Genomic DNA, 27,831 nt, shown 5'->3' with positions numbered 1-27,831 from the left:
GAGCTCTTCCAGGGAAGGACTCTGTCTTCTTTATTTTGTATTTCTCCTTTAAGCACAAGAAAGGATTTAGTAAATGAAGACGGTACAAAGAGATAAATCAAAGAATTCTTGGAGATCTATTTCCATCTTGAGAGAGATTGCTTTTTCTTTGTATCATCTATTTTCATTCATTTACTTTTGAAAAGTGTTCATGAATTGCCCATTCAAGAATTTATTTTACCGTATATATTTTTCCATTTTGAATTTGTAAATGCTGCATAAGCTACTCAGTCAAGGCAAATTAATTAAATCAAGAAAGGACAATAGAGAGAATGTGAGTCAGCCTGGACAAATTCTACTTAGAGGTCTCTCAAGCAGTGTAAGTGGTAGTGCCCAGGTGTGATGGTAGACTCTTCTGGAGTTTCCTCACAGTGCAGTGACTCAGTCTGAGAATCCGGGCATTTCAGAGGCGCTTCAGAGCAGCTTGTGATCTCTCCACCTCCTGTCAGCTGACCGAATGCTCTCCCTCTGATCTCAGCTCCTAAAACTCTTGGCTTTTACATCAGCCCTGGCAAAACCTGTTCCTTTTGACTTCACTGGGTGATCCTGATAATGGATCCCTGCTTCTCTGGGTGAGCTGTGAGACCTTTCTTTGAACCCAACCCAGCAAAGCTACTCTCTCTGTGGATCTGAGACCTCACAGCTCCCAGGAGCTGCAGCGGGACTACAGTTGTGCAGCTGATCCTGCCACAACATGACAGAAGCCTGCCTGGTTCAGTGCTGCCACCAAATCATGTCTGACTCTGCCACTAACTGCGCAAGCAGCTCATGTGTTCCATCTCTAAAATGGATTCCCTGATCTCAAAGTCCATGTCCAGCTGCAGGATTATGCAATGTGGACTCAGTCTTCTAGATCTATGGTCAGTAGCCCATTTATGTTGCAGAGCCACATTCACATCTTGAAAAAAATAAACTAAGATTCATAGGGTGATTTAAAAGGATTTGCCCTTTCAAATACAATCCAGGTGTTAAGTATTACTGGTTACTTTTTCTTCCTGGCTCCTGAAATACCACTTTCTCTTGGTCCCTCCCCTTCCTATCATTCTTGGCCCATTTTCTCAGTCTTATTTTTTAGTTCTATTTCCTCCACCTTCCTCAGTGTTATCAGTTCTCATTCTACTCCCCCTCCTTAAAATCTCATTTTCATCCCTGGTATCCATCACCATCCATGTGACTCCCAAATCTTTATTTCCAAAAGAGAGCTTATATGTCCTATATTTGAACACTCATCTGATATCCACTTGCCTGTGACACATGAATTAACCTACTCTCTTTCTGTCACTGCCAGACCACCTATTCCCCTGCCAATGCGTTAGTTAAGGCCCTCATCACCTCTCATCGAGAAAACTCCCAACTAGTCACCCAGCCTCCAGTCTGTCTTCCAATTCTTAATCCTCTGCTTAAATTCTTCAGTGACTTCTGAAGTTTTGATCTCTAAACTTCTTTACTGGATACTCCTATCATTAAAAGCTTAGGCAAGCAACCCAGTGTACCTGTGTAAATCTGTAACATTACTATACTAACACATTATGCAAAACGTGAGATACAAACATGAGCCAATACACTTTCTGTATTTTTCTTTTTATACCTTACACCTCTAATAACCTAGTGAATCCTATTTGGGAGAACACTAAATAATGACCAGAGGACTAATAAGCATTGCAAGCTGTACATTGTAAATGTAGGTGTAGTGGAAGAGACAATGCAGAGAGAAATAGCATTACAGACAGATGGTATTACCCCCAAGTCAAGGGGATCAAGTTGAGACTGCTCAACATGGTATAAAGAGTTCTCTAGATATTGATCATGCTACTCCTTCTGTTTATAATGCTTTTTCTATCCTAATTTGAACAGAAAATTTCCACTCGTATTTAAAACTCAGTGCATACACTATCTCCTTTAATGCAACCTTTCCTGATAATCTCCCCAGATCCTACTCCCCAACACTCCACGACTGCCACACCTTCTTTACTCGGGATCAAAATAGCTTTATTACACAATTGCACTTTGATATCTGTTGACTGTCTGGCTGTCTGTCCAGGCATGCTAGAGGAGGCCACAGAATATAACTGTCCGCTGTTATGCTGGTATGCTGGTATTATTACCACCACCTACATACCTGGTAGGCAGGCAGACATGTAGGGAAAATTTCCAGACAGCAGAAATGGACCAAGATAATGTTAATTTCCTGCAATCCCTCAGCATGGTGAAGGAAGTATCTTAAGGGACTTATTAAATCAACATACTAATCAGGAGGTGTCACTGGTAAAAGGGTACTTTCATAGGTAGTTGTGGGCCTGGAGAGCAGTTCCAGGGGTTATTACTGTGTTTTCTAGTCCATGCAGCCATTAATAGCGGTGAGAAGTATCCTTTGTCCAGACTAAAGGAAAGCTTTCTTTGTTCCTCTCTGTTGGTATGAATTGTATCATCTTCCTTTTATGACAGATGCTCAATGCTGTTTCCCCACAGACTATAAGCCGGAGGGCAGGGATTGATCCCCCCCCTTATTTTTTTAATATCCCCCGGTCCTATTTTAGTGCCTGGCACACAGAGCTCAACAGATGACACTAAATGAATGAACAAATATAACAGATGTGGAAAATGATGACCAGAGATATGAAGTGGGTTACCGAGATTTACAGAGCCAGGAAGTAGTAGACGTTGGCCATGAACTAATATCTGTCTTCAGATGTGATAAGAAATGGGTAATTGCATCCAGGCCCCTGCTTTAATTATTATTGATGTGCCAATGATGTCCAAATTCCTATTTCTGGAATCTTGACCTGAATTTCCCTTTCTGATACATCTCCATCTTGGCAACGAAACTCTTGCTTTGGCTTATATTCCCCCCAAATCATTCTCATGCTTGATACCTCTGTCTATCTAGGTTTTCAAACCAAAATTCTAAGGAAGCCTCAGTTCTCTCACCCCCCATACCTAATTCATCAGTAAGTTCTATGTCAGAGAGACACAACAGCCAGAGTGACCTTATAAAAATACGTATCAGATCATGCCACCTAACTGCTTAAAGGCCTCTAATTGTCTTTCAATTACATTTAACGTCTGACCAGGACTTAAAATGTCCCACCCTACCCTGTGCCTTGTGCCTGCCACACCCAGGTAAAACTGGTCTCCTTTTTCATTTCTTAACACATCAAGTGTATTTTCTTACAGGGTCTCTGCACTAGTTGTTCCCCCAGTTCTGCTGGCTTCTCAGCAATTAGATCTTAACTTAGTTAGCTTGTCCTTAAAGAGGCCTTTCTGCTGGCCACCTAGCATGTTCAGTCATGGCAACATAGCTCTCCATTTTAATTCTCTGCCTACCAGTGATATGATGCCCTCCTTGTTAATTTGCTTTTTGTGTTATCATCTGTATTCCCCCATCAAGTTAAGCTCCTGCAGAGGAGAGTACTAGTAGATCTTGTTCTTGGTTGTACCAGAGCAGAAATCTTCTTAGGCTCATAGAAGCCACACCCTGTGCAATCCTAGGGAGCATTCATATCCACCAGGGTGTGAAAGGTACCTCTTAAAGGTACCTCTTAAAGGTACCTCTGCCCCAGGGCCTGGCACAGAATAGACACTCAAAATATTTTTATTGAATAAGTGAGTCAAGTTGAATAAAGTCTAAGTCATAAGGAAATCCCATATTTACAATTCTCCTTATTTTTACAGATAGGAAAGCTTTTATGCAAATGAATTTCATGTCTAGATTATCCAAAAGTCACAATTACAACACCCTCACATCACAGTGCCCCATTTTGTCAGCATCAATCTGGAAGAACGAGGTTGCAAAGAACAGTGAGAATAGTTTATGGTAATTACAACTTTCATGAGATGATTTACTCTACTGCTCTTATTTCTGAATTAACTAATGTCTTAAAGAAATACCAGCTTCATGGCAATAACCTGTGACACTGACTGCAGGCCACTAGAAGTTGGCTGGAATGGTAAAAGCACAAGAGCCATCTGCACATTTCCTAAAGTCCTGACATGCACAGCCAGGACTGATTTTAATAGGGGAGCCAGGAACACTCTGCACCTCTTGAACTCATGGCTTTTGTCTAATGACAGCTTTGGCAGTAATTTCTGAATAACTGAAGAACAAAAAGTTTTCAACCCTCACACTCCATTTCTCTTGCTGCACATGCCAATGTCACTGTATCTGGAGCTATCAAACAATTTGCCCAACAAGTGAGGATAACATTTACATTACAAAAAATTAGCTTCTCAGGAAACATTTGGTGAACACATGCATTTCGTACATTAAATGACATCTTTGCAAATAACAAAATTAATAAGGTCCTACTTGACCCTGGGGATCTGGGGTTTGTTTCATTAATAAATACTGACTTAAGGAGTAAACCTAAGATGAATGAATCACCAGTTTAATTTTAACCTTTTTAAAGGGCTATGACTGACTTTCAAGTCTTTTTCCACTGGAAAATTCCCTTGTTTTGAGATGCAGGCCTGATTGGGCTGTTGTTCACATTCACAAAAAACTCCGCCATACCACAGAGGATGTTACTGATGGGACACCCACACTCTCCCATATTCCCCCAAGACTAGTGCTGTACCATGTCTGCCCCCCCACACAAGGGGAGAAACCCCAGATTCAGGCCACCTACTTCTGTAAACTTCATTCTCTAAGGATAACATTCACTCATTTTGAATTATTACTAATACTTTCAGGACTTCATACCTCAGCAAAACAAATCAAAATCAATTGGAAAAATAACATGTATTTTCAAATGCTGTAAGTCTAGTTACATAATTTTTTCCTTCTGATTTCTTGTGATAGTTCCATAACTTCTCAACATACACAAAGGCAAAAGTACTCAGAGGTCAGCTAACAATTTAAAATAATTGCTAAAAAAAAAGTGAAAAAAAATTTTCACTGAAGTTTAGTATTTGTTTCAACTGAGAACTAGCATCTCAGGTTGCACATCAGTTCACCAAATTCAATGCTTTAGGGTTCACTTAATTAGGGCAATTTTTATTCTCTAGAAGTTTCCTCCTAATGACAGAATTTTTCAAATATTGTCTGTACACAAACATTAAAGTAGTTTGAAAGTAGACTATTATTTTTATGTAATATCTTGCTCCTTCTCAAGTGGGAGATTCATGTCTCCTTGACATGAATTTCTGTCATTTTTTTCATGAAAAATGCTCAGGTGTTAAATATCTTTCATATCATACAACTAGGCATGATTCCAATTAGTCCTGAATCGAAGACAAAATGACAGTTTAATAAGCTTCAATTTGCCAGCTCTTTGAACATTTGATGATATCATCATTTTGCCAATCATTTCTTGCACTTTGGCTTCAACCTCTCTTTCATAAAAAATTACCTCAAATATAAAGCCATTAGGTTGTGTCTTAGAGAACTGACTCAGATATCCCCAAAATGGCTTTTCCAAGACCTCATGGAAGAAGAGTTATTCATACAATATTTCCTCAAAGAGCATTTCTGCCTACATTTCTCAGTAATTTCACTGAGGCAGAGGTGAAGAGGAGAGGGGAGAATAATACGCTAAAAATAGCTGCAGGCATTTTTTCTCACATCAATAGGAATGGTATTCAGCATGTGGAGTAACAATTTATCTCCAATTTGATGGAAAAAAATGAATTCATCTGAAAACTTTATTTTGACCAAAATAGTTCTAGAATTAAGCCAAACTGCATCAACATAAATTGTTTTTGAGGATTCAAGAAATACATTTTCTAATTATGTCACGTAATTCCTCCATGTTTTGACTCACTAAACTACCTTGATCTCACTTCCAAAAAGTTTTGACTAGCTATTGTCATGCAAAAGGATCCTTACATTAGTTCCTTTGGAGGAAAAAAAAAAAAAAAAGATCTAACACTAATGTTCTGAGATTTAAAGACTCTCTCCATAAAATGAATGGCTCATACGGAACATTCTAAATTAGTTTGTGACTATAACAGACATCTACCTATACTATTCATAACAAACCAAACTTCACCCATACTAAATGCAAATTCCCAAGCCATTTTTATAAAGATTGCTACTCCCCATTGCCCTAAAGCCTACTAGAATCTTACTCTAGCCATATCTTCTTACTTCAATGATGTGAACCCATTTTAAACACATATTAATTTTTCCATTCTACAAATTCTGAAATTTGTGGGGTGGAATTGTCTTCCAAATAAAATACTGAGAAATGTGTATCTCTGCAGAGTTTAATTTGTCTCAGAATAAAGACACAGCCAGGGGTTGTGGCTTTGGAAAAGATTGAAACTACTGGCTAAACTTGATTTGGATTTACATACTCTGAGTTATGGGTATCAGTATTTCCAATCTAACAATGTATTAACAATCCAAAATTGAAAATATAATGGAATTCATGCAGAATAAATGAAATGCAGAGACAACGAGCTCATACATAAGCAGGCATATGGGGAAGGGACTCTGCCAGGAGCCTCAGCTACACTAACTCCAACTTATGTAACCTTAGGCAATTTACTTTCTCTTTCTGAGCCTATCCTCATCAATAATGTGAAATATATACAATTGTCCTCTGACCAGGTAGGAAGGTCAAAACAGGGTTTCCAAATAGGAAATTTAATCAGTATGGGGTATTGGAGGGGTTGAGTGAGACAATGCAAAGAACCTAGCAGAGAGCTTGGCACATGGGAAGCATACAATAAATACTGTTTTGCTGCTGCTGCTATTAAACACACACAAGCATAATAATTCAGTTCTGTTCTAGGAGGTACTGCTTACTAAAAGTGGAACTCAAGCAGCATGATTCAATTATGACTTTGCAACAACATCCAGTATGGCAAATCACTGAAAGAAATGCAAATTGTGATGAGAATGTCAGGATGGGGAACAAAGAGTATCAGTGTCTCTCTCCCATGCTGGGCAAAGATTCCCATTGAACCCTGTTCCTGTTTTGTCATGTGTAAGTTTCTCCAAAAATCAATCTTAGAAGAGTGACTGTGAGATAAAGACAGGAGACTGAATTAAATGTGGAATCCTGGTTTGAGAGTTTTGTGACCTTGGGCAAGATAATGTCCTTGAACCGCAGGTTTCTTATCTGTAAGTTGAAAATAATTGGCTGTGGTCATCTCTTAGATTACTCAATCTGACTATATCATTGCTGGATACATAAAACACTTGATATGACTAAAAGCTTCTTGCCTGGCGGAACATATCGTACATGCAGACTTGTGTTCCCTTGCAATCCTTCCAGTTTGCACCACTATAGAGTGATCACATTAAACTCCCTATTTAAAAATATCTCCAGCATTTTGTAATGACGTCTTCAAGAACAATTTTAATACTTGTAAATCAATCTATTTGTATGATGAAAACGAGATTTTTTAAGTAATCATTGCTGGTAAACTTGTTGATTCGAAGAAAATACTTTATAGGTTATTATTTGAAAGGTTTGTCTTTAAAAAGAATATCTTTTATCTAAAAGTGGACTACATGCCATGGTTTCCATGGTAACTGCCACATTTAAAAAATATGCACAGGACTAAAGATGCACTGTATAATACTTGTACAAATGGATCATTCTTAGAGAAATCAATTTCCGTGTCTCAGCCTGCTTTTGTTTTTTAAACTTAATATAATATTTTCCATGATAGGGATCAAGCTGAATCATTATAATTGTTCAATTATAGGCTTATATGCTACTCCTGTGTTTATGAGACAAAAATAATTACAGAATTCTAGAATTATAATGAAAATTGAAAGCTGGTAAACTATAAAAAAATGTAAACTTTATTTGAAAGGGCATCTTCCCATATTTTCTCCTAATTATCTAATAAGCAGTATTACTCTCCTCATGTAGCAATACATGCAATATAGAAATACAAATGTATTATTAAATTCATATGTAATAAACACTGGACACTCATAAAATGAGATCTTCACATTCTTCACATGTCAAACAAGACCTGTGTCAAAATATGGGAAGGACTTTTTTCCTGTTTAGAAATTCTGTATAACTTAGGCTTTTGGTGTCAGAAACACAGTATTTCTCACCCAGGCTTTTAAAAATGGCTTAGTTAAGAAAACCTCCATTTGTGTTTTAAATGTGTGCAGAAAGTTCTTTGTCTATCTTAAATACACTACTTAGATAATACCATGAAACTTCATCTAAAGAAAATAAATCGAAAATTGCGACGTGTGGTTTCCCATAGACCCACAAAAAAAACTTATTTTCCTTTTACAAAATAATAAAGTGAATTGTTGAAAACATTTCCCTACCAGCTCTTCTAATGTCTGACTTTAAATACTATGTTCATGGCAGCAAAACCCACTTAATACTTAAAATACACTTAATTCTCCTCCTCTTTCCCTCCAGTACAAATATCGCAGTGTATCAGGGGCCAGGTATCAAAGTGTGCTGTGTACACAGCTGGTGTGCCAGGCAACACTCTGATGTGGCTGTGTGTGTCAGTAGGGAGAAGAGGGGAACAAAAAGCAGGGTTACATTAACAGCAACAGCCTCATTATAGCAGGGGGAAAATGCAGTTTACATAGTTCAGTTTTTCCAAGCCATCAGTTAAATTTGACACAAAGAAATAAAAAAAGCTACTACTTCAGAACCAAGAATGTGATATTAATGAGTAGATATTGATGATGGAATACTATTTTGGTTATGTAGGAAGGATGTAAACCATTTTAGTATAAGTACAAACATCTTTTACTCCTGGACCAAATTACCACTGGATTTTATTATTCTTACAGTTTTCCATAGTATAAACTCAGAGGACAAAACAATCAGATGTAAGAAAGAGACTAACATGCTTGGAAACTAATATTAGGGCATTAACTTTAAAGCTATTTCTAATCTCAGCCTTGTTTTGATTTTTTACTTCCTGAGATATTTTGTAAGGGTTTCCAGAGCAGTCCTCTGGATAATAAGTACTAGAATTAACTAGGACTGTGACTTAAAATATATTTTATTTTAATTCATAATATCTACAAAATTAAATTTCTCAAGGCAGTTGTGGTTTTGGGTGTTGAGGATCATAGCATTCTCAATAAGAAGGTAAAATTTTAGCACATGAAAATTGAACCCATTAATTCCATTAATTGCACTTTATGAAAATACTTAAGGAGTCTGACTTTTTCTCACCAAACTGTATTTTCAAACCTTTTTACAAATACAGAACACCATGAGTTATATGGGTCAGTGTCCTATATATTAAAAATTCAGGTCATAAATTTCTCTCAGAATTGAGAACAAGGCAAAAAAAAAACAAAACAACGAAGTGGTATGGTTTCTTTCATTAGGTAATTGGACTTACAAGATTCATCACCTTTCCCTCTTCAGTATGGCTACTAGGCAAGCTAAAATTTGTACTTGATTGTAACATTTTTTCAAGTATGGATTTTCTAATGTGGTTAATATAATTTATTGCTCAACTATTCTTTTCAGTTATATATTACCTGTTCAAGGGTGTGTTTATTATGAAATGCTGCCTTAAATCCTTTAGGAATGTAGTTGGCATGTAAAGAAGTCAAAATCAAATGTTTTCAATAGAAAAAATACTAACCCCCAAAAGTCTAAAGACCACATATAAGTTTAACAATAATATTCAGAACACAATATTGCTAAATTCACCCTTCAAGTAATCTTTGAAGTACAGCCAGTGCTTAATTCACTGCATGCACACACACTCAGTTTATAATGGAGATTTTTATCCTGTGCCCAGATTCCCAAATTCATGGAAAATAATGTTATTGAGATATAATTGAAAAAATTACAACTGTGCATCAAAAATTTTAAAAAATTAGTAGAACAGGGCTTCTGAAAACTCCACATTTTAGAATCAGTGGTAGGTGCAGCCTCTTTGTATGAATCAATATGGTAAAATTAAGATGGTCTGTCCATTTATTATGCAAAACATGTTCACAGTCTCAGTTTAGGAAATCAGGAGAGGCATCAAGATGCAATGCGGGACAAGACTCATTTTACCACATTTAATTTTGAAGTTTAACATATTTACACATTTTGCTGATAACCTTCTTCACGTCTGCTGTATCTCATTTGCATTCTGCTGATGACTGTTACCCTCACTTCTTGATCTGTCTGTGCCTCAACAGGTCACACAGACAGTGGTCCTAGGCTGGTGATACCACCTCTGGGGCAGATCACGTATGAGTACTCATACATACTACTTGCTTTGGCAACAAACCCAAGAGATCAAGCAATCGCTAAGTGGCTCAGGGTCCCCAAAGAACACATAAGCAATCAAGGAACCTATGTTCTGTTTTTCCTGGAATTCAAATGGAAATACTACAAAAATTCTTTCACTACATTCAAAGCAAAACAAGAATCATATGTAGAACTACCAAGTTAGATTTCCCAAGAAAATCAAAATAAATATATAAATTTTCTTTATATTTAAAAATAATATTGAATCAAACGTCCTTTTCCAAAATAATTGCAGTAACAGGGATCTAGCAAATGGGAAACATCTGACAGTGAGACTGCGAATTTCTAGATGTCTTGATATCTATTAATCTATTCATGAATTTCCTTAAATATGACTTAGTGACATGACAGACTGAACATCTTGTATGAGGGTAGTAAAATTTAATGTGCATAATATATCTTGTCATTGAAAAATCAAGGCATTATGACAAAAAGAAAATACATGCATATGCATAGGATAATTAGCTGAATTCACCATATAAAATGAGGGAAAAGATGAATTGTCCTTAGCTGCATTACTGTATCTTATGATTTCTCCATAAGATGGGCATTCCTTGAATAACAACTAATCTGTAATAATTATATAGCACAATCCCCCAGAAGGGGTACCTGACTGATAAGATTACCTTAAGGGAGGTATCTATGTTATATTTGAAAGAAGCCAAAGGTAGATTTTCAATATGTCATCTTCTTTCAAGAATCTGAAGGAAGTAAAGCAGCAAACAAAGCCATACTATCTAAAATACAGATTTCACTGGTCCTTGTTTGGTTGAGTAGTATTTCAAACAGCCCTTTTTACAAAATGGCTTCCATTGCTAAACGGGAGCAGCCAAACAGGAACTGAAAGTCAAATGTCTCTCTGGAACTAAAATTAAAAATGCTACAATCCAATGTTTAACTGTGATTTTTTTCAAACCAAAAAACCAGTGATTTGAAAAAAAAAATGCCCACTTTGGTATTTTTTTTTTAATTTGTAAATAGAATTCAGGACTTAAAAGGTATTATACATTACACTATTTAGATGATACTCATGAAAAGATACATTTGGGAAATTTAGGACTTACCTGAAGGAAACTTTGCATTAATATCCTCAATGAGTCACCAAAAATAAATACAACGTGTTAGCATTTTGGCATGCTTGGTAAGAATTTTTAAAATGTAACATATTAACAAATGCTAAAATACATATGTTCTCTAAAAACAAGTAAGTACGTATAGTTATACAGAAAATCATTCTCATTTTGATCAAGGATGCACTTAGCCTATGTTTACATTGCTTACTAGTTATCCTGTGACAACAATTACAATTGTTCCAAGAATGACAAATTATGAGAAACATAATCCTAAGCAACAGCATTTGAAGAGATCATAGGGCCTCAGCCTTACTATTTCCATTAGAAGAAATTCAATTAATAACTTTGTTATACTAAGCCTGTGGCTTAATTATACATAATAATTCTACAATTTCCCTTTTTTCCCCAATCATTCGATGAACCGCACCCTACATATGGCAGATATGACATATGCCAAATCACAAAGATTTCCTCTAAATTTGGTTTCCACTTGGGCTGATGTTCCATAATGGCACAAAAATAGCAGATAGTTAGATAAATGAATGCATTTTGTTGCAGCAGTTATTCAATTTTACTATGCAAACAGACCCTACACTGGCTCAGAACCCAAATATCTTACCATAGAAGACAATGGTAAGGATTCACATCATGTTTGAAGGGGAATGTTAAGTATGAAAAAAATGTTAATAAATTGTATGGCTAATAGTCAAAAGATCAGCTTCTATTTTATAAAGGGTCTAGTGAGGTTGGTGGCAAAAGCACAATACACATTGACTTGACAGAAACCACCTGACTGTTCTGGTGCCCTGGCTACTACAATGCCTACCTGTTCAGTTAGCAAATCCCCATAAAACAAATTGAAAAGAATTCTATAAGTGTATATTTGTGGCCAAAAAAAAAAAAAAACCAAACATGTGTGTTGAGGGTATTTAAATTGTCCTGGCCATTCTCCAAAGGTAAAAAACAACTCAAGGTCAAATGAAAAATTACCAATAACTCCTATTCTTTGCCTTACCGCCTCCCGCCCTCCACTCAAGAATTAAGATCTTATTTAATCAGAAATATTCTTTCGTTTTGATCATTACAAAATTTTTCAAACACATATTTTTATAGCTTTATTTTATTATTTGGAAATTATATTATTTGGAAAAGGATAGCTAGGAAGAAGCTTATTCATGGTATGGATAGTGTGGTTAGATGTCAATGGAAAAAGAGTATTTAGACCCAATATATGATATGGTTCTATTAGACAAGAAAATTATCTTTTTTTATTATTATCAATTGCTCTTCAATTTTCTTTAATAGAATTTCACAGCAATCTTCCCAAGAGGACACACTAAAGGCCTTTGATTATATATACCCTAAAGAATGTATTGTACCACAAAGACACACACCCAATAAGATTTTTTTTTCATCTGAAATTTATAAAGATAATTTTCCATGCTGACAGTGCACATTTCATCCATAAGTTTGAAGAGTCAAATGCTACCACAGCTGGGGGTTATTCTGCCAAATGGCTTCCAACAGGGACTACAGAGATGGAGGCTAGGAGGCATGTGTGTGTGCATGTAGGAAAAAGCAACAGACTGATGGGAAATAGCCCTTCTCTGGAGTCATTTTTATCAATTACCATCTGAGTGATCTAATCAAATATCGAGTCTAATGGGGAAAAAACGACACTAGGAAGGAAAAGCAAATATTAAAACAGCTGCTTGATTACCTACAGAGATTAAAACAAAAAGCAAGGATTGAGGCTGATATATTTCATAGGGATTTGCTAAGGCTGAGGGGAGGGGTAAGGGGCAGATACCTTAAAAAATCCATCATGAAAGGAACTGAGACAAGATTATAAAAAGGGGGCCAAGTTATAGCGCGCCATGGGATTTTTAATCTGGCTACCTGTGGTTTCTGTAGTTAAAGCCTTATTCATCCCCAAAAGGGGGGGCACGGTGAGGGGGGGTGGAAAGGAGGGGAAGAAAACAAAAAAATCACATTTATATGTCAGTTTTGCAAATGATCAAACAGCGTGCATCCATAAGAATAATAAGAAAACATTCAACGCTGATGACTTTTTAAAAATAGGTACCCATTTTATCAAATATTATTGATAATTACCTGTGAGTCTCGTTTCTTGAACTCTTGAATTTGCTTTTCGTGCTCCATATTGGCAGCGCGGAGCTGTTTTTCCAGGTTTTCGATTTCCCGTTCATGGTCTCGGACTAGGCTATCCTTCTCTGCGTTATGCTGCTGTAATAGGTGCGTCTTCTCCTGTTCGTGCTCCAGCTTCAGCTCTACTATCTGATTGGACAATGAGGAGGACAGTTCATCAACAGAACATCCTTGTCGTCATGACAACTCATGGACAGCTTAATTTTTCTCTAATTTGTCCAAGTTGAAAATTTTATTTTTGCGTCATTATTACCTCACCCTTGAAATACTCTCATTTTGGGGGGGGGGATTTTAATCCAAACCTCCTAATATTCAAGACAGTTGGGCATATTCAGTAAATCCTGCTGCAATCTGTTGGCACAAATGCCTGAACATTGAAAAAAAAATGTGTTGAAAGCTTGTTATTTCCCCCCCCCCAAGAATTTGGGTATCACTGATCAGCCATGGTCATAAATGGTTAATAGTCAGTACGTTTGCTTTTTTGCTTAAATATATACACGGAAAAAAGCACCAATTAAATCGGTCAGTTTTCAAATAAAAGATCGCAGCCAAATACGCATCTGGATTATTGTATATACAGTTGTCTTTTCTAAAATAAAATGATAAATTTCAAAGCTCTATTATCTCGTTGTCAGCTACGGTATACCAACATAAACAGATGTTATGTGTTCCAGAAGGGCACCTGCTGTGCTGCGAGCTTGCGCCATGATTTCATAAAAAGCATTCAATTCTCAGGATCCTTTCCCAGTCCACTCCACACTGGAGACTGTGACCTTGGCCAGTCTTAGCCTCTCCCTGCTAGACTGAATGGCAGCCCGAGACCAAGGGCCTGGTTGCCGCAGCTTTGATACTAATCCTCCCAGACTGTGCACAATGGCACCCTACCTGGCCTGCAAACTATAGCCAGCCAGGCTGTCTTTGAAGCAGGTGATGAATAGGGGACTGCAGGAAGCCAGCTTCCCCAGTGAACTCCAGGCCACACAGCTGCTAAGAACAGTCACTTGGATTTTTCTTCAGTTTTGGTGGATTTCAGGGAAAAAAACTGCTGTTATCTAGAATATGTTGTGTTATTTGCAGCGTGAGAATCCATCTTCAAAAAAGCTAACAGTAGGAGCCTGCTCCAAATCGATCTTGTTTCCTGCAATGAATCACCAGACTACCTTATCTTAAAGCTATAGCATTCATTTCTCCAGGCAGGCACGCTGACTAAATTTCAAGTTATTTTCTTTTGAGATGGAAATACTTACCCTTCTAATTGCAACCTAAGAATCACACACATACAAAAATTTGTTTTTAAACATAGATTTCAAAATGTTTTCTTTCTGTGACTTTAGGGAGTTGGAAAATCCACAATAAAGTTCTGATCACACGGATTTATTACACCATTTAGAAAAAAGTATAGTAATTCCTGAATGTATACATTTATCACAACAAAATAATAATAAAAACAACATGAAAAAGTTTATTTTGCATGTGAGGACATAGATACATACATTCTAGTGAGTTTATGTTTATTTAAATTTTGGAATTTTTTTTCAATATTATTCTACTATTGGGAATAGAAAATATCATTATTTTCTGCTCTTATACTATACCATATTATCTCTTCCTATAAGAAGTAGTAAAGGAAATTTTCTTTGATTATTTTAAACAAATGTGCATGTTTTAGTCTGTCAACCCCCCAAAATTACAATGTCAAAATTTCAATGTCAACCCCCCAAAAGAAAGACTTTAAAATGTTACTGGCGTTATTCATGCCAGATCAGTTAGAATATTTTTAGATCTAGGTAAATTATTATTTCTTTCTAGGGTTGTATTATCAAACTTCATTATAACATAATTATCAATTTTAAAGTTTTTTAAACATATAACCCAGTAGAGAAAACAGAAGGTGGTGGAAAGGTCTATTGAGAGCTTCCCAAATGTCTCAGAAAAATTAGGAGAATGAGTGTTATTTAAATTGATAGAAATCAAAACAATATACAACACTCTAGAGAAAAGTAACTCAAGACAGAAGAATTATAGAAGTTTTCCCCCAAGAAATGACACAAGGCCAGAACTTTACTGTTTGCTTATGAAAATGGTGCTCCCTTGTTCCCAGTTCTAGGAAGAAGGTACTTCCATACTCACTGCTCTAAGTCAGTTGAAGAGTTCTGGTAGACTGATCAATGACCCTCTCATGTTTACACTGCAATCTGTTCATTTTTAAAAATCAGGAACAAGTGAAATAGATATATGATGGAATAGATACATGATGTCATAAATTATTTTAGTTTACTTCGCCAGGGCCTGTTGTTCAGTGATGCCAGTTAATGAGCAAATCTCAAGGTTGCTGGAGCCTTCTAAAGTGAAAGGCTTTAAAAGCTCTGGCTTGTCTGCTTGATCCAGTGTTGCTTGACTAACTTTCTAGATGTTACGAGCCCTTTCTGGTCATTGCCTAGATTTCCTCACTGTTAGCAGCTTCTGGCAAGGGTGTCTTCTTTGGATGAAAAATGAGTCCAAGAGGAAAAACCCTGATATTCTGAGAACATCTTAATGATGGTATTTAGAACCAAAAATAACATCATCAAGATGAATCTGTTAAAATTCAAGGTCCCCAGTACCTTCCATATAAGTAAACATTCAAAGTTCTTGGGATTTTCCAATTTGGTCTTTACTTGTGGTCACATCTCAAGGGAAAACATGAAATAACATCTCCTCATTACTTTGAACTCCTGATTTTGGTTGAGCCACATTATGTCTAATGGTGTTAATGGTGACGAAGAGGTGGTAAATCATGGAAGATGTAAAGGTAGTTAGCTGGTATCCATAGGGGTGCTGTTGAATGTCAATGAGGACTCTGAACCAGAAACCAAAGAGGATGAACCAGAAACTGTTTAGAAGACCACTTGAAGAGCTGTCTGTAACATAGGAGGGAAGACTTCATAGTCCCTAATTCAAAAGCAGGGAGTGGTAAGCTAGGCAACTATACATGCAGTGCCTGTCTGCAGATGCAAATGCAGATTGGTGAGTTTTCTAGAAACAAAGTAATTAGCTCTCATGTGCAAGCATCTGGTATCCTCTTGAGATGCAGATTTTAGTAGTCAATTCACCAAAGAGGCTATTCAGAGAGATAACAGACAAATAGAAAATGTTCTTCATGCAAAGACACACTAGAAATCCTATGGAGAGATGGACTTAGACAGGAACTGAGCCCTCCAATAGGCAGCACTGATTTGCAAGCCATGTCAGAGATACTGGTCTGGATGGCTTAGTGGCTGGGGTTTGAGGATCCCTCATCATTCACAAGGGGAGGAAAATATATCTCAAAAGTAAAAAATCATTAGAGTTATAGGAGAACTTAAGAACATGAGTGTAATGAAAGAAGAACTCAAAGAAAAAAGAATTAATTCAGGATGCAACAAATAAATCCATTATAAAATTAATTTTAAATTTAGAAACACCAGTGAGCTTGATAAACATATCTCAAAATCAAATCACTGACACAGATAAAAGACTTGAGATAATCATAACAATGTTTCGTGAAGGAGATAAAAAGAAGATAACCTATGGAGGAAACAGAGAAAAGAAAATCCATACAGATATGCATTCAGGAAATTTCCCTGAACTAGCAAGAATTGAATGTGTATATCAGAAAAGCACCCTGTAGACTAAGAAAAACTGATACAGCTTGAAGAAAAGGATGGCTCAAGAATACTATAACTAAACTCAAGCATGGGAGAACTCAGGAACTACAGATCCCAAACAACTCATGATAAAAAAAAAAAAAGAGTACTTAAAGATGAAATTCATGCAACCAAGAGATGATTGAAGAAACTGTGTTAAAAAGCAAACTTAATACCATATGATAGTAGGTCCACATACAGAGGGCTTTCGGAGGGAAAAGGAGAGCTTTCTGCCCAGTCAAGCTATCTGTCATAAACAAGGGAACACAGAATGATCCCCAAGCATGCAAAAACATAGTGAGTATGACAACCATATGGCCTTCTTGGAAAAGAAAGATCATACTTGATGAAACCGTGGCAATCAACAGATAAATCAGAATGACTCAGATATGGAGAACTTACACTAAACATCCTGGCGGTGAGCATATAATTGATTTAAATTAAAAACTAACGATTGATAGGAAAATATAGAAACATACATGTGTGTTTATATGTGTATATGAGAATTAGGATTATGGAGAGAAAAATGTGTTGTAAACCTTAACAATTTATAAAGAATACTATAACTGACAAAATATAATGGTAGGAGTGGGTGGGAGAAAGTATAAGCATATTATTTTATTTTTTATAGGAGTAACTAAGTCTCAAAATTGAACCACAAAATTTAAAAGGGACTCTAATATCAATGTATTTAACTAAGAAATCATCTCTTAGAAGGTAAAGAAACATTTTGCTAAACTTCCACTTTCTTCAACTTCAACAAATTTCACATAAAAGTAAATATTTTAATGAAAGTGGCAAATGTTTGGCAAATATTACAAAGCTATTCTAAAAAATAGCTTTTTAATCTAGATAACTAGAAACTTCTGGAATGATATTTTCACTAGGTATCCATACAGCATCTCTTACTGTTGGCCCTGACATACAAAGGCAAGGAGCTGTTCAGGGCTATCGGGATTCCCACCATCAGTACATTCCTCAGCACTTTGGTGCTATATCTCCAAGACCCTCCCATGGGGTAGGTTATCTGGGCTAAAGTAATAATGTATTCTAATATTCTTACTTTCCTGGGACTTCGGTACTCTTCTCCAATACTACTCATGGGGGCATCACTACCTCAGATCATTATGACTGGATCAACAGAGAAGACCACTATCCAATAAAGTCACAAACTACTATAAACATGCTACATTATTTTTTAAAAAGAGACAAAAGTCAGTTCAAATATCGTGAATTCATCAACAATTATGCACATTGGGCTAACAGTTCAAAGAACACCTTGCTTTTAAAGTGCTAGCCATTCAAAGACAAGGATTTTTCTACAGGGTTTGTCAGGTAACACTAATCATCCTGCATCTTATCCAAGGGATCCCGGTGGAAAATTTTCCCATTTTGGTTGTGAGATTTAGTTCTCCTTCACATAGTTGATAAGATTAGTGGTATTAAAATCTACATTAAAAGACAACTGCAGCTTGTCCTGCTTTTTACCATGTAATGAAATATATTCTTATTATCAGGTTATGTCTCTGAGCAGTTTTCCATTTGCATTTGCAAAATAGCACATTTGAAATGTCAAAATAAGCTACCAGGTTCTTTAAAGCTCTAGAAATTTAGCTCCAATGGGACAGTCTATGATAAAGTTAGCACCAATTCACGAGACTGCCCAGGCTAAAAGCTGCTGGAGTCTTTTTTAAAAACTGCAGTTATGTGACATACAATGAGATAATGGACATTCCATGAGGTGAGAGATGAAGACTCCCTTTAAAAATAAACTTAAAAGATTTTGATCTGCATTTCCCTGATGATAAGAGATGATGAGTATTTTTTCATGCGCCTGTTAGTGATTTGTATGTCTTCTTTGGAGAAGTGTTTATTTAGCAGTTCTGCCCAATTATTGACTGGGTTTTTTGTTACCACCTCACATCTGTTATAATGAGCTATATTAAAAAGGCCAGAAATAACAAGTGTTGGAAATGATGTGGAGAAAGAGGAACCCTCCTAAAACTGTGGGTGGACATATAGATTGTTCTAGGGACACAGTATGGAGGCTTCTCAAAGCATCAAAAATAGGTCCCCCCTATGATCCAGCAATTTGACTTCTAGGTATCAACTCGAAGAATATAAAAACATGAACTTGACAGGATACATCCATGCCCATGTTTACTGCGGCACTATGTACCATAGCCAAGTTAAGGAAGCAAGGCAAGTGCCTGAGGACAGATAGGTGGAAGAAAAGGATTGGCTATAAACACACAATTGAATGCTATTCAGTTATTAAGCAAAAAAAAAAATAAATAAAATAAAATAAAAAAAGATGAACTCTTGCTATGTGTGACAACATGGATGGAACTGGAAGGGACTAAGGTAAACGAAATAAGTTAGAAAGAGGGAAACAAATGCTGAATGACTTCACGCATATGTGGAACACAGAGAAACAAAACAAAGGACCAGACAAACCAAACCAAGACGAGCCCTATGCATTTGACTACAGAACTGAGGCAACCAGAGGGCTAGGGTAAGGGTGGAAAGCAGAGGGGTTAGGGGAACCCTATGGACTATGTGGGAAAATTATGGGAGTCTTGGTGGTGGGTATGGTGCATTAACATACATCTGAAGAGGTATGAACTGAGACCTCTGAATCATATACAGTGTTGTAAACCAATGTTACCTCAATTAAAAAAAAAAACAATAAAAAGATAAATTCCAGGACATACATAATTCAGCTCAAGCCTTTGGAAATTAGAGTAAAAATACATTTGAACTCAGAAAACACCACAATATGGCCTGACTTTCTGAACAACTTAATAGAAACCGGCACCAACAGAGTTTGTGAAAAGTAGGCATTGTGTCAACAATAGAAATAGCATTTGTCATCTGTGGGTGTCCATGTGGCTTCAGGCTTACATATTTGTACAAAAAAAGAAAGAGCCGTGCCTGCGATCTGTCTGTCTATCAACAGTTCAGTCTACCCAGGCAAGTTCTCTTCACTTAAAGGTTTAATACGCGGTGCTACATGCTAACACACATGGCACATGCCTGCTCCTTCGATCCTTTTCCTCTCAACCAACCATCAAGAATCAGCGTCAAATGCCTGTGGAAGATCCCAAAACTCAAGCAGCACTGAGGGCCGAGGTGCCACCGTGGTGGTGAAGAGAAGCTGACAGTCATGCACATGCTGGAAGCACATTCTGTTCTTTGCAGTTTTCCTTCCCACTTAACTCTTCCAAATACAGGTGAAGAGTGACAACAATCACCGTGGGCTTGTCAAACTTTTTAAAAAATTAGCTACTACTTTCTGCATTTTCATCAGAGCTCAATTAAAACCCAGGAAGGATTCAGACACTCAAGGGCTTCCAGATTTCTCTTCAGGACTTTGAGATGGTTAACTCAAGTCACGGAAATTGAGAAAATTCATTAACCTTAGTTACCTTCTTACGAGTTCAACATTTTTAGAAAGAAACACGTCTAACTCCATATTTTATTTCAATTTATTTTGCCTTCCATCTGTTTCTCTAAAACTCACTCAGTTAGTCTTAATTTAGTACATCGCTGATGTGGAGTGAATATGAAATACAAAAACCACTGTTCCCCAGCTGATACGGAATTTAGAACAAACATTGGCCAGATTGTAAACTCCTCTGCTATATGCACTATATCTTTCCTTTTCCGTTTCTCCCCTCACCCGCCACGTTTGTTTGGTTTTTTGTTTTTCAATTTAAATAAATATATACGTTATTGGAAATTTTTGGGAAAATATACCGCTTGGTAATTATTCATCTTTTTGAATGAAATGTGTGGCATTCAGGAGGAAATGAACAGCAGAATTAGATGTAGTTAGAAGAGGAGCATTGCCTCGTCCTCTGAGGCAACTGACTCACCTACCTGTGTCGTCTCTGCCTTTCCTCTGACCTGAAGAGCTGGAGGGCTACAGGCCCCTGAGGCCAAATCACACTCCTTGCTCCCCCCCTGAACCCACAAGTCTCTGTGTGAACCTCTTTCTCTCCACTGGAGCATTCGCATTTCTATCTCATTTTTAAAAAGATTTTTATTGATTGATTTTTGTGTAGAAGTGGGGTGTAGGCCAGAAGTGCAGGGGGTGAGAGGATTTACCAGAGACAGAGTGGGGAGCACAGCCCTCTTGCTGGTACCCCATTTTTCTGCTCCTCTGCCTTTAAAAATACCTCCAAAGGGTTGCTCACTTCCCATTCTCTCCACCCGTAAGATTGCGGCTTTTGTCCCCACAGTCTACTGACACTGGTCTTGAGGTGGTTAAAGGGTGGCTCGGTGAATCCAGGGGTCAGTTCTCAGCATCCATCTCAGTCCTCATGTCTGGGACACTTCTGCTCATGGTTTCTGGGAAATCACACCTTCGGGTTTCCTTCCACCTCCCTGGCTGCTCCTCTACCCCTTCCCATCTCTGTGGACGTGGCCCTCGGCTCTGGATTGGGATCACCTTTCTTTTTCTCTTTTCACGCGCCAGTGTCCGTCATCACCACTTCCCTGTTGCTTGGCTGGAAAACTTGTGAGTCATGTTTGAGTCCTCTTTCCCCCTCACACTTCATTTCACATCCATACCAGCCCAGCCTGCCAAACATCCCGGATCTGACCCTGGATCATGCCGCCACGCCCACCCACGGCTGAGCCTGTCACCGTTGCAGGCCTTCTGCCATGCGCCTATGAGCACCCCTGCCTCCCCTCCGCCTCTGCCTCAACCAGTGCTCCACACAGAGGCGAGATGGAGCCTTTCAAGGTGCAAACCAGCTTGCTCATGGGCTCCCAGGGCTTCCCAGCACCCCCAGAATGAAGTCTAAACTCTCAGCACAGTCTACAGAACTGGACAGAATCCGCCCTCTGCTTAACATCGGGCCACAGCTCTCACCCTATTCATGCCCCTATGGCCACAGGTCCCTCATCCCCTCTGCCTGTTCTTTCCTCACCTCAGGTTTTGGTACAACTTCCTTCTTCACTTTATTAAGGTTTTAATTCAATCCTAACTTCTTTAGAGTCCTTCCCGACTGTGTCTAAATGAACACTCTATGTGAAACATTGGACGCACAGAAAACAGCCCTACACTCACAAACTCCTTCCCCTGCTTTACTGTACAGCAATTATCACCACCCGACCCTACATTACATTGGGGGAGCACTCGAGGGTGCATGTGGTGTTATTATCTCCTCTACCGTAAGTGCCGGGACACTATTTTGTTCTCTGCCATATCCTACACCCCTGGAGTAGTATGACACACTAAATGGTTGCTCAAAAAAAAAAGAGAAATGAATTACTGAAGAGACATTATTTTGACTTTAGTTTTGTTAAGGTTTCTAGAAACTGGGAACCATCAGCTACATCATTAGCTAGGAAACATATTTAAAACAAAACATATAGATCTTAGTCTCTTAATTCCCACTCAAGATAGAGGTGTCATTTGTTTTAACTGGAATGAAAAATGTTCTAAGCCAGAACAAAGAAAGAGGGGGAGGAGGCCCTGCACAAGCACCGTTCACTGTGGATGGCCATTCTAGGAGCCCAGACTCCAAAACCTTGGCTCAGACATCTGGGCCCAGGCAATATGGCCTCATGGCCTGTGTCTCTGATCCTGCAGCCTGACAGGGCAGGAACCTGGCACTTTGGCTGTTGTCCGGAGGACCTCTCTGGCCCTGGTAGCATGGCTCCATTCCTTGGATTAGGAGGCTGCAGAAAGGAAAAGTTTAAAAGACAGGGAGCATTCCTGAATCAGGGTGCTTTTTCCCAACCACTAAGGAGCAGTGTGGCAGATACAGTGATGGCTCAAAAACTATATCTCACAAAGCATAGAAGGAAAGTCAAAAAGAAAAGGCTTGTAAGAGGAGTACAGTAAGGTGAGCAAGAAGGACAGAGCAAAGAGAAATGCAGGCATGTACTAGCTGCACAACGAAGTGCACGCATATTTAGAAATCCATAAACGATACGGAAACCCATTTTGAAGAGATTTTACGAAGACCCACAAAATCAGTCATTAGCCTCATCTAGAACCTCGAGGCCAAAAAGAAATCTCACACATTTTTCTAGTCAGACCAGTACTGCCGTCACCAAAATAATTTCCATCAATTCCCATTTTCATTAGCTCTCCTGTCCAAATCACTTCTCGTCTCAGCAAGAGATTTTGCTTCCTGTTTCACCAAGAAAAACCTCCAGTAATGAAAATGTCCTCATTTCTTACTGCAGACTGACCAGCTTCTGTGCTTCTGTCCTCCCTACCTCTTCTCACTTGTTCAGGTTGCTCACCCCCTGTTATCCCCCACCCAACAAGGATGGTGCCTCCACCTGGGCTGGGGGTCCTGCCTGCACTCCTCCACCTTCCTGGGAACCGATCCTAGAGAAGATCTGTTCTTCTTTTCTTCTCTTGGTTTCCACTCTATCCCCTTCCAGTGTAGACTAAATAGTTTACTTTAAATGAGGTCTATGTTTACTTGCTACATTACTTTAAAAATCTAGGTTACTACAAACTATTTCCAAAGAAAAGGTTAGGAATTGCATGTTATCTACTTTTTAAATATCTCAATTGAGCTTAAAATTTCCAACATGCTTATCTTGTATAATTTTTGTCTTATCTTTACTGCTGTCCGTGCTACCAAAATATAATATTTTAAATTTCATATCATCATGAAAACGTTACTGTAAGGGGTTGGCCCATAGTGGGTTTTTTTTTTTTTAATAATCAACAATAAGTATTCTTTCTGGAGAAGCCGACCACTTGTTTATCTGTTAAACTACATTTCCCTTTAAAGGCTTTGTAGTAAAAAGGGAAGATATAAAATATAAGGTTAAAGAATAATGAGATTGCCCAAAAAATCTCCATAGTTCAGGAAATCCTAGCATGCCTGGTTTGTTGTTTGTTTCCAACTTGAATGAGGTTTGTGAAAAGACAATTAGAATTGTCTTTTTGTTCCAATGGGTTATACAGGAAAGAAACAGGAAATCTTGATGAAAGCTTGGACTTTACAGGATATTTGTGTAAGTATTTATCCCATGTGTTTGATGTTTTCCTTCCACATCTGCACACTTTATGCCTGCATTTTGGCTAAAATATTTAAAAATACCACTTTGCTTTTTTCACTTCATTACAGTTCCTGGCATGATGCTTTCTCTATGGAAAGAGCTCAAAAATTAAAACTGAATAAGAAACCGAGGAGGCCCAGAAGGCAGAAGTCATCCATTTCCTCTGGATGCGATTCCCTCATTTCCCTCATTATGAAATGTGCTCACTAGCCTGGATGGATACTTCTAAAACTTCTCCACCAAAGTGCCCCTAGCAGCAGTGAAAATGAATAGTACCCCCTGGGGGATCTGAGGGCATAGCCTGAAGCAGCCTCTGCAAGCTGGAAGCTTCTTTGAAATGTCCCATTTTCTCTTAAAAATTCATGAGAACTTCGCATTTTACAAAACAGGAAAGTCTGTGTTTGTTTTAAAATGAATGTTACCTCAGTAGTAAAGCTACTTTGCTTTCCCATAAAATAATCTATCCAGCAACTCCAGGAAGCGTGTAGCTTCACATACACCCTGGCACACGCTCACTAGCCAGGGACCCGGACCCCAGTTGAGAAGTGCAGGCTGGTGGTCAGCAACCAAATTCCTTCCCGGCGTGAAATGTTAGAACCACAGCATTTAACATCTTACTTTTCATAGAAAGGAAGGACAGAATAACAGAAGAGTTGTCACACTTGACCTTGAGTTGGTGGCTAGACGGTAGGTGGAGGTTCTGAGACCTCAGAAGGGCTGAGGAGCTCACCAGGCAGAGGGACAGAAAGACACAGGACGTTGGGTGTGGCAGGGCCCTAGTGGCAGGCCACCAGCCCTGAACACTCACCTCCCCACAGCTCTGCTGATGGCTGCCTCCACAGCTCAGGCTGGGGAACTCTGCTTCTCGAAAGAGAAACCAGCGGGTATATGAATAATTCTTTAGGGAAGAAGGTCTTTGAAATGACAAAATATACTTTACAGCACACACGGGCTCAATTTCTGCCAGCTGGAACTCCACCGGGAGTCTGTTAAGAGTGGAAGTTAAGAGCCTGGCTAAGGTTCAGGTTTTGAGTCTATGAAGTGTGTGGGACCTCTGACAGGTTACCTTACTTAACTGGATGTGCTTCAGCTTCCACAACTAGAAGATGAGGATAATAAATAGTGGTACCTCCTTCACAAGATTACTGTGAAGATGAGTTGTGGCTAAATTCACGTAGAGGCACGTAGAAACGGCCGCAGGCCCGAGGTAGGTGCTACTAACTGTGGGCCAGTCCAATCACACACTGCCCAGATTCCAGACCCTAAACTGAAAAACAAGTAGACATGCAATTCTCTTTAGTCTTGTCTAGGCAAAACATCCTTATACTTTTAAAATATTCCCTCTGACACAGATCCAAGCCCTTCTATATTCTGGTAACTGTCCTTTGAACACGCCTAAGTTTGGAAGTGTCCTACTTCAAATGCGGTGACCAGTCCTTACGTGACCTGGTATGTTATTATTCCTTATGTGACCCGGTATGTAAACAATATGCCCACCAGGACCGGGTCTTTTACCTCTCTTACCCCATTGTCCAAGAGTTTCCTCCTGTTTTCCTTGCCACCCCCACCACTTGCACACACTCACACACACACACACACATACATGCACGCACAACTCATGCTTTTTGCATATGATTTTCTAAACCAAAGCAAGGAATTTTATATTCAATCCAAATAACTTTACTCTTCATTTTAGCTTTTTAAAGCTTCAGAAAACATTTTCATAGACCACATTGTTAACTATTCCTCTGAACTCCAAGCAAGCAGAAAGCTTTACTTCTATATCACTGTCTAGTGACTGATACACTTAGAAATCTCATTCAGGCTGACACTAGTCATTTAAAGATGGTCCTTTGAACTAGCTCTTTACACATAAATGTACCACTGTCGAAACCATATTTCCCATAATGCCTTCAAGAAAGACCTTGTCAGCTGGCTCATCCAGGTACCCCACTTTCCTCTTTCTATGTCTACTAGCCTGGCCACACTGTTTAAAAGAGGGAATCAGCTTAGTTTAATTGGCTTCATTTTCAGCAAAGGGTTATAGGTAACACTACTATATGCCTATTAGTTCTCGTGCCAAACTTGCACAGTAAAAACCTTCATTTGGAGTGGTCGGGGGAATACTGTTCTAGTTAATAAAATTTACACCAAAAAAAAAAAAAAGACTTTCAAAACTTGTAAATCTACCTGCTCATAATCCTGTCTTTATCTTTCCTTAGTGAGTTACTGTCTGGGAACTTCATTCTCAACATCCACTGTAATGAACCAGCCTTTAGACATGAGAATAAAATGGGTGAAATCTATACCAACCTGAGAGATCCTTATGTGGGTTTTTTTTTTTAATTCTGCTCTACATTTCTGTAACATTTGTATCATTTATCTCTATTTACCAGTCTTTTTTTCATGAAAATGAGATAGAGAAAAATAAATGCAATCACATATGGTTTCTAGTAATGTCAGTTCCTTACAGAATTCATCAGTTTTCCTTGTTAAGTATTTTTGAACAAGACGATACAAAGACAAAACTTGGGGAGATTTTAAAAACTATCATTCTGAGAAAAGATGTTGAAGCTTAACATTCTTTCAAATGAGTTCATTTGAATGTATTTTTACACTAAATTGTGACTGTCATGTTAAAAAAAGACACTGTCAAAATGTGAAAAGTAGGAGGGCTAGAAAAAGTACCAAGCAAAATTCCATCATCTACAAAAGAATTAACATCATAGTTTGAATGTCTGTGTGAATCTATGAAGTTAAGGCTAACTGGGCAGCAGCTGCAGATACTTTCTGTGACTCCTCGTAGATACTAACAAAGTCCTTTCCAAAAGGATTGCATTAATTTATAATGGCACCAGCAATGAATAAAAGTACCAATTTCACTAAACTTTTGCCAACTGTAGATGGTACATCATTGTGAATTCTAATTTGCATTTTTATTAACACTGAGGCTGAAGATGTTTCTAGTTCTTATTTACTCAATTCATTTCTTATCTGTTTCTTTCCTTTGCCAGATCATTTATTGGGCATTCATGACTTTCTCAAGACTTTTGCTTTTTACAGAATATGCTAATTACTTGTATTTGTTAGTTACAACTATTTATTTAATTAAGAGAGTCACTCTTTGCCTATTATATTTGCTGTAAACATTTATTCTTTAACTTAAAAATAATTTTATTTTACTCAAGTTAATATTTTCCTTGGTGACTTTTCCAAATGTTTCCACTTTTAAAAACCTATAACTGTGAGGGCCTCTCCCCTGGCACAGCGGTTGAGCACCACGCTGTGAAGCTGTCTGCAGCCTCTGTAGCACCGGTTCAATTCCCCACCGGCCAGGGAGAACCCCACATGGCGCAGCACACCTCTCCTGCCTTGCCCACTGCTCCCCTCAGCAGTGTCTTCGGTTCGTCTGCTTGTTCAGCACCCCACTCTGGCTCTGGTGAATTCTCCCACCCTCCCGCGCTTCCGACCTGTACCCCAGTTCTTCTATAAAATAAATAAATCTTTAAAAAAAAAAAAAACCTGTAGTCGTGGGCCTTCCTGTGGCCTAGGGGTTAAGTCTTAGGCTATCACCACTATGGCCCAAGTTCAATCCCTGGCCATGGAGCTAACCCATATATGGTACAGCAGACCTTTCCTATCTCC

At 38.2% G+C, this 27,831-nt stretch overlaps 1 protein-coding gene across 1 annotated transcript in view; it reads right to left on the bottom strand.

The window, feature by feature from the left end:
- CEP112 (centrosomal protein 112) overlaps positions 1-27,831 on the bottom strand; it is a gene marked incomplete at both ends in the record, with an annotated part of 340,823 nt that overhangs the window by 155,757 nt on the left and 157,235 nt on the right. The window contains one exon of the mRNA XM_084238043.1: positions 13,430-13,612. Within this exon, the coding sequence (XP_084094169.1) occupies positions 13,430-13,612 (183 nt within the window). The remainder of the gene's footprint in view (positions 1-13,429; positions 13,613-27,831) is intronic.

Source organism: Talpa europaea, assembly GCF_964194135.1.
Source record: "Talpa europaea genome assembly, chromosome: 7".
In the NCBI taxonomy this organism is placed as follows: domain Eukaryota; kingdom Metazoa; phylum Chordata; class Mammalia; order Eulipotyphla; family Talpidae; genus Talpa; species Talpa europaea.
Note: the sequence above shows the minus strand (reverse complement) of the source record. Positions and strands in the feature narration are given on the sequence as shown.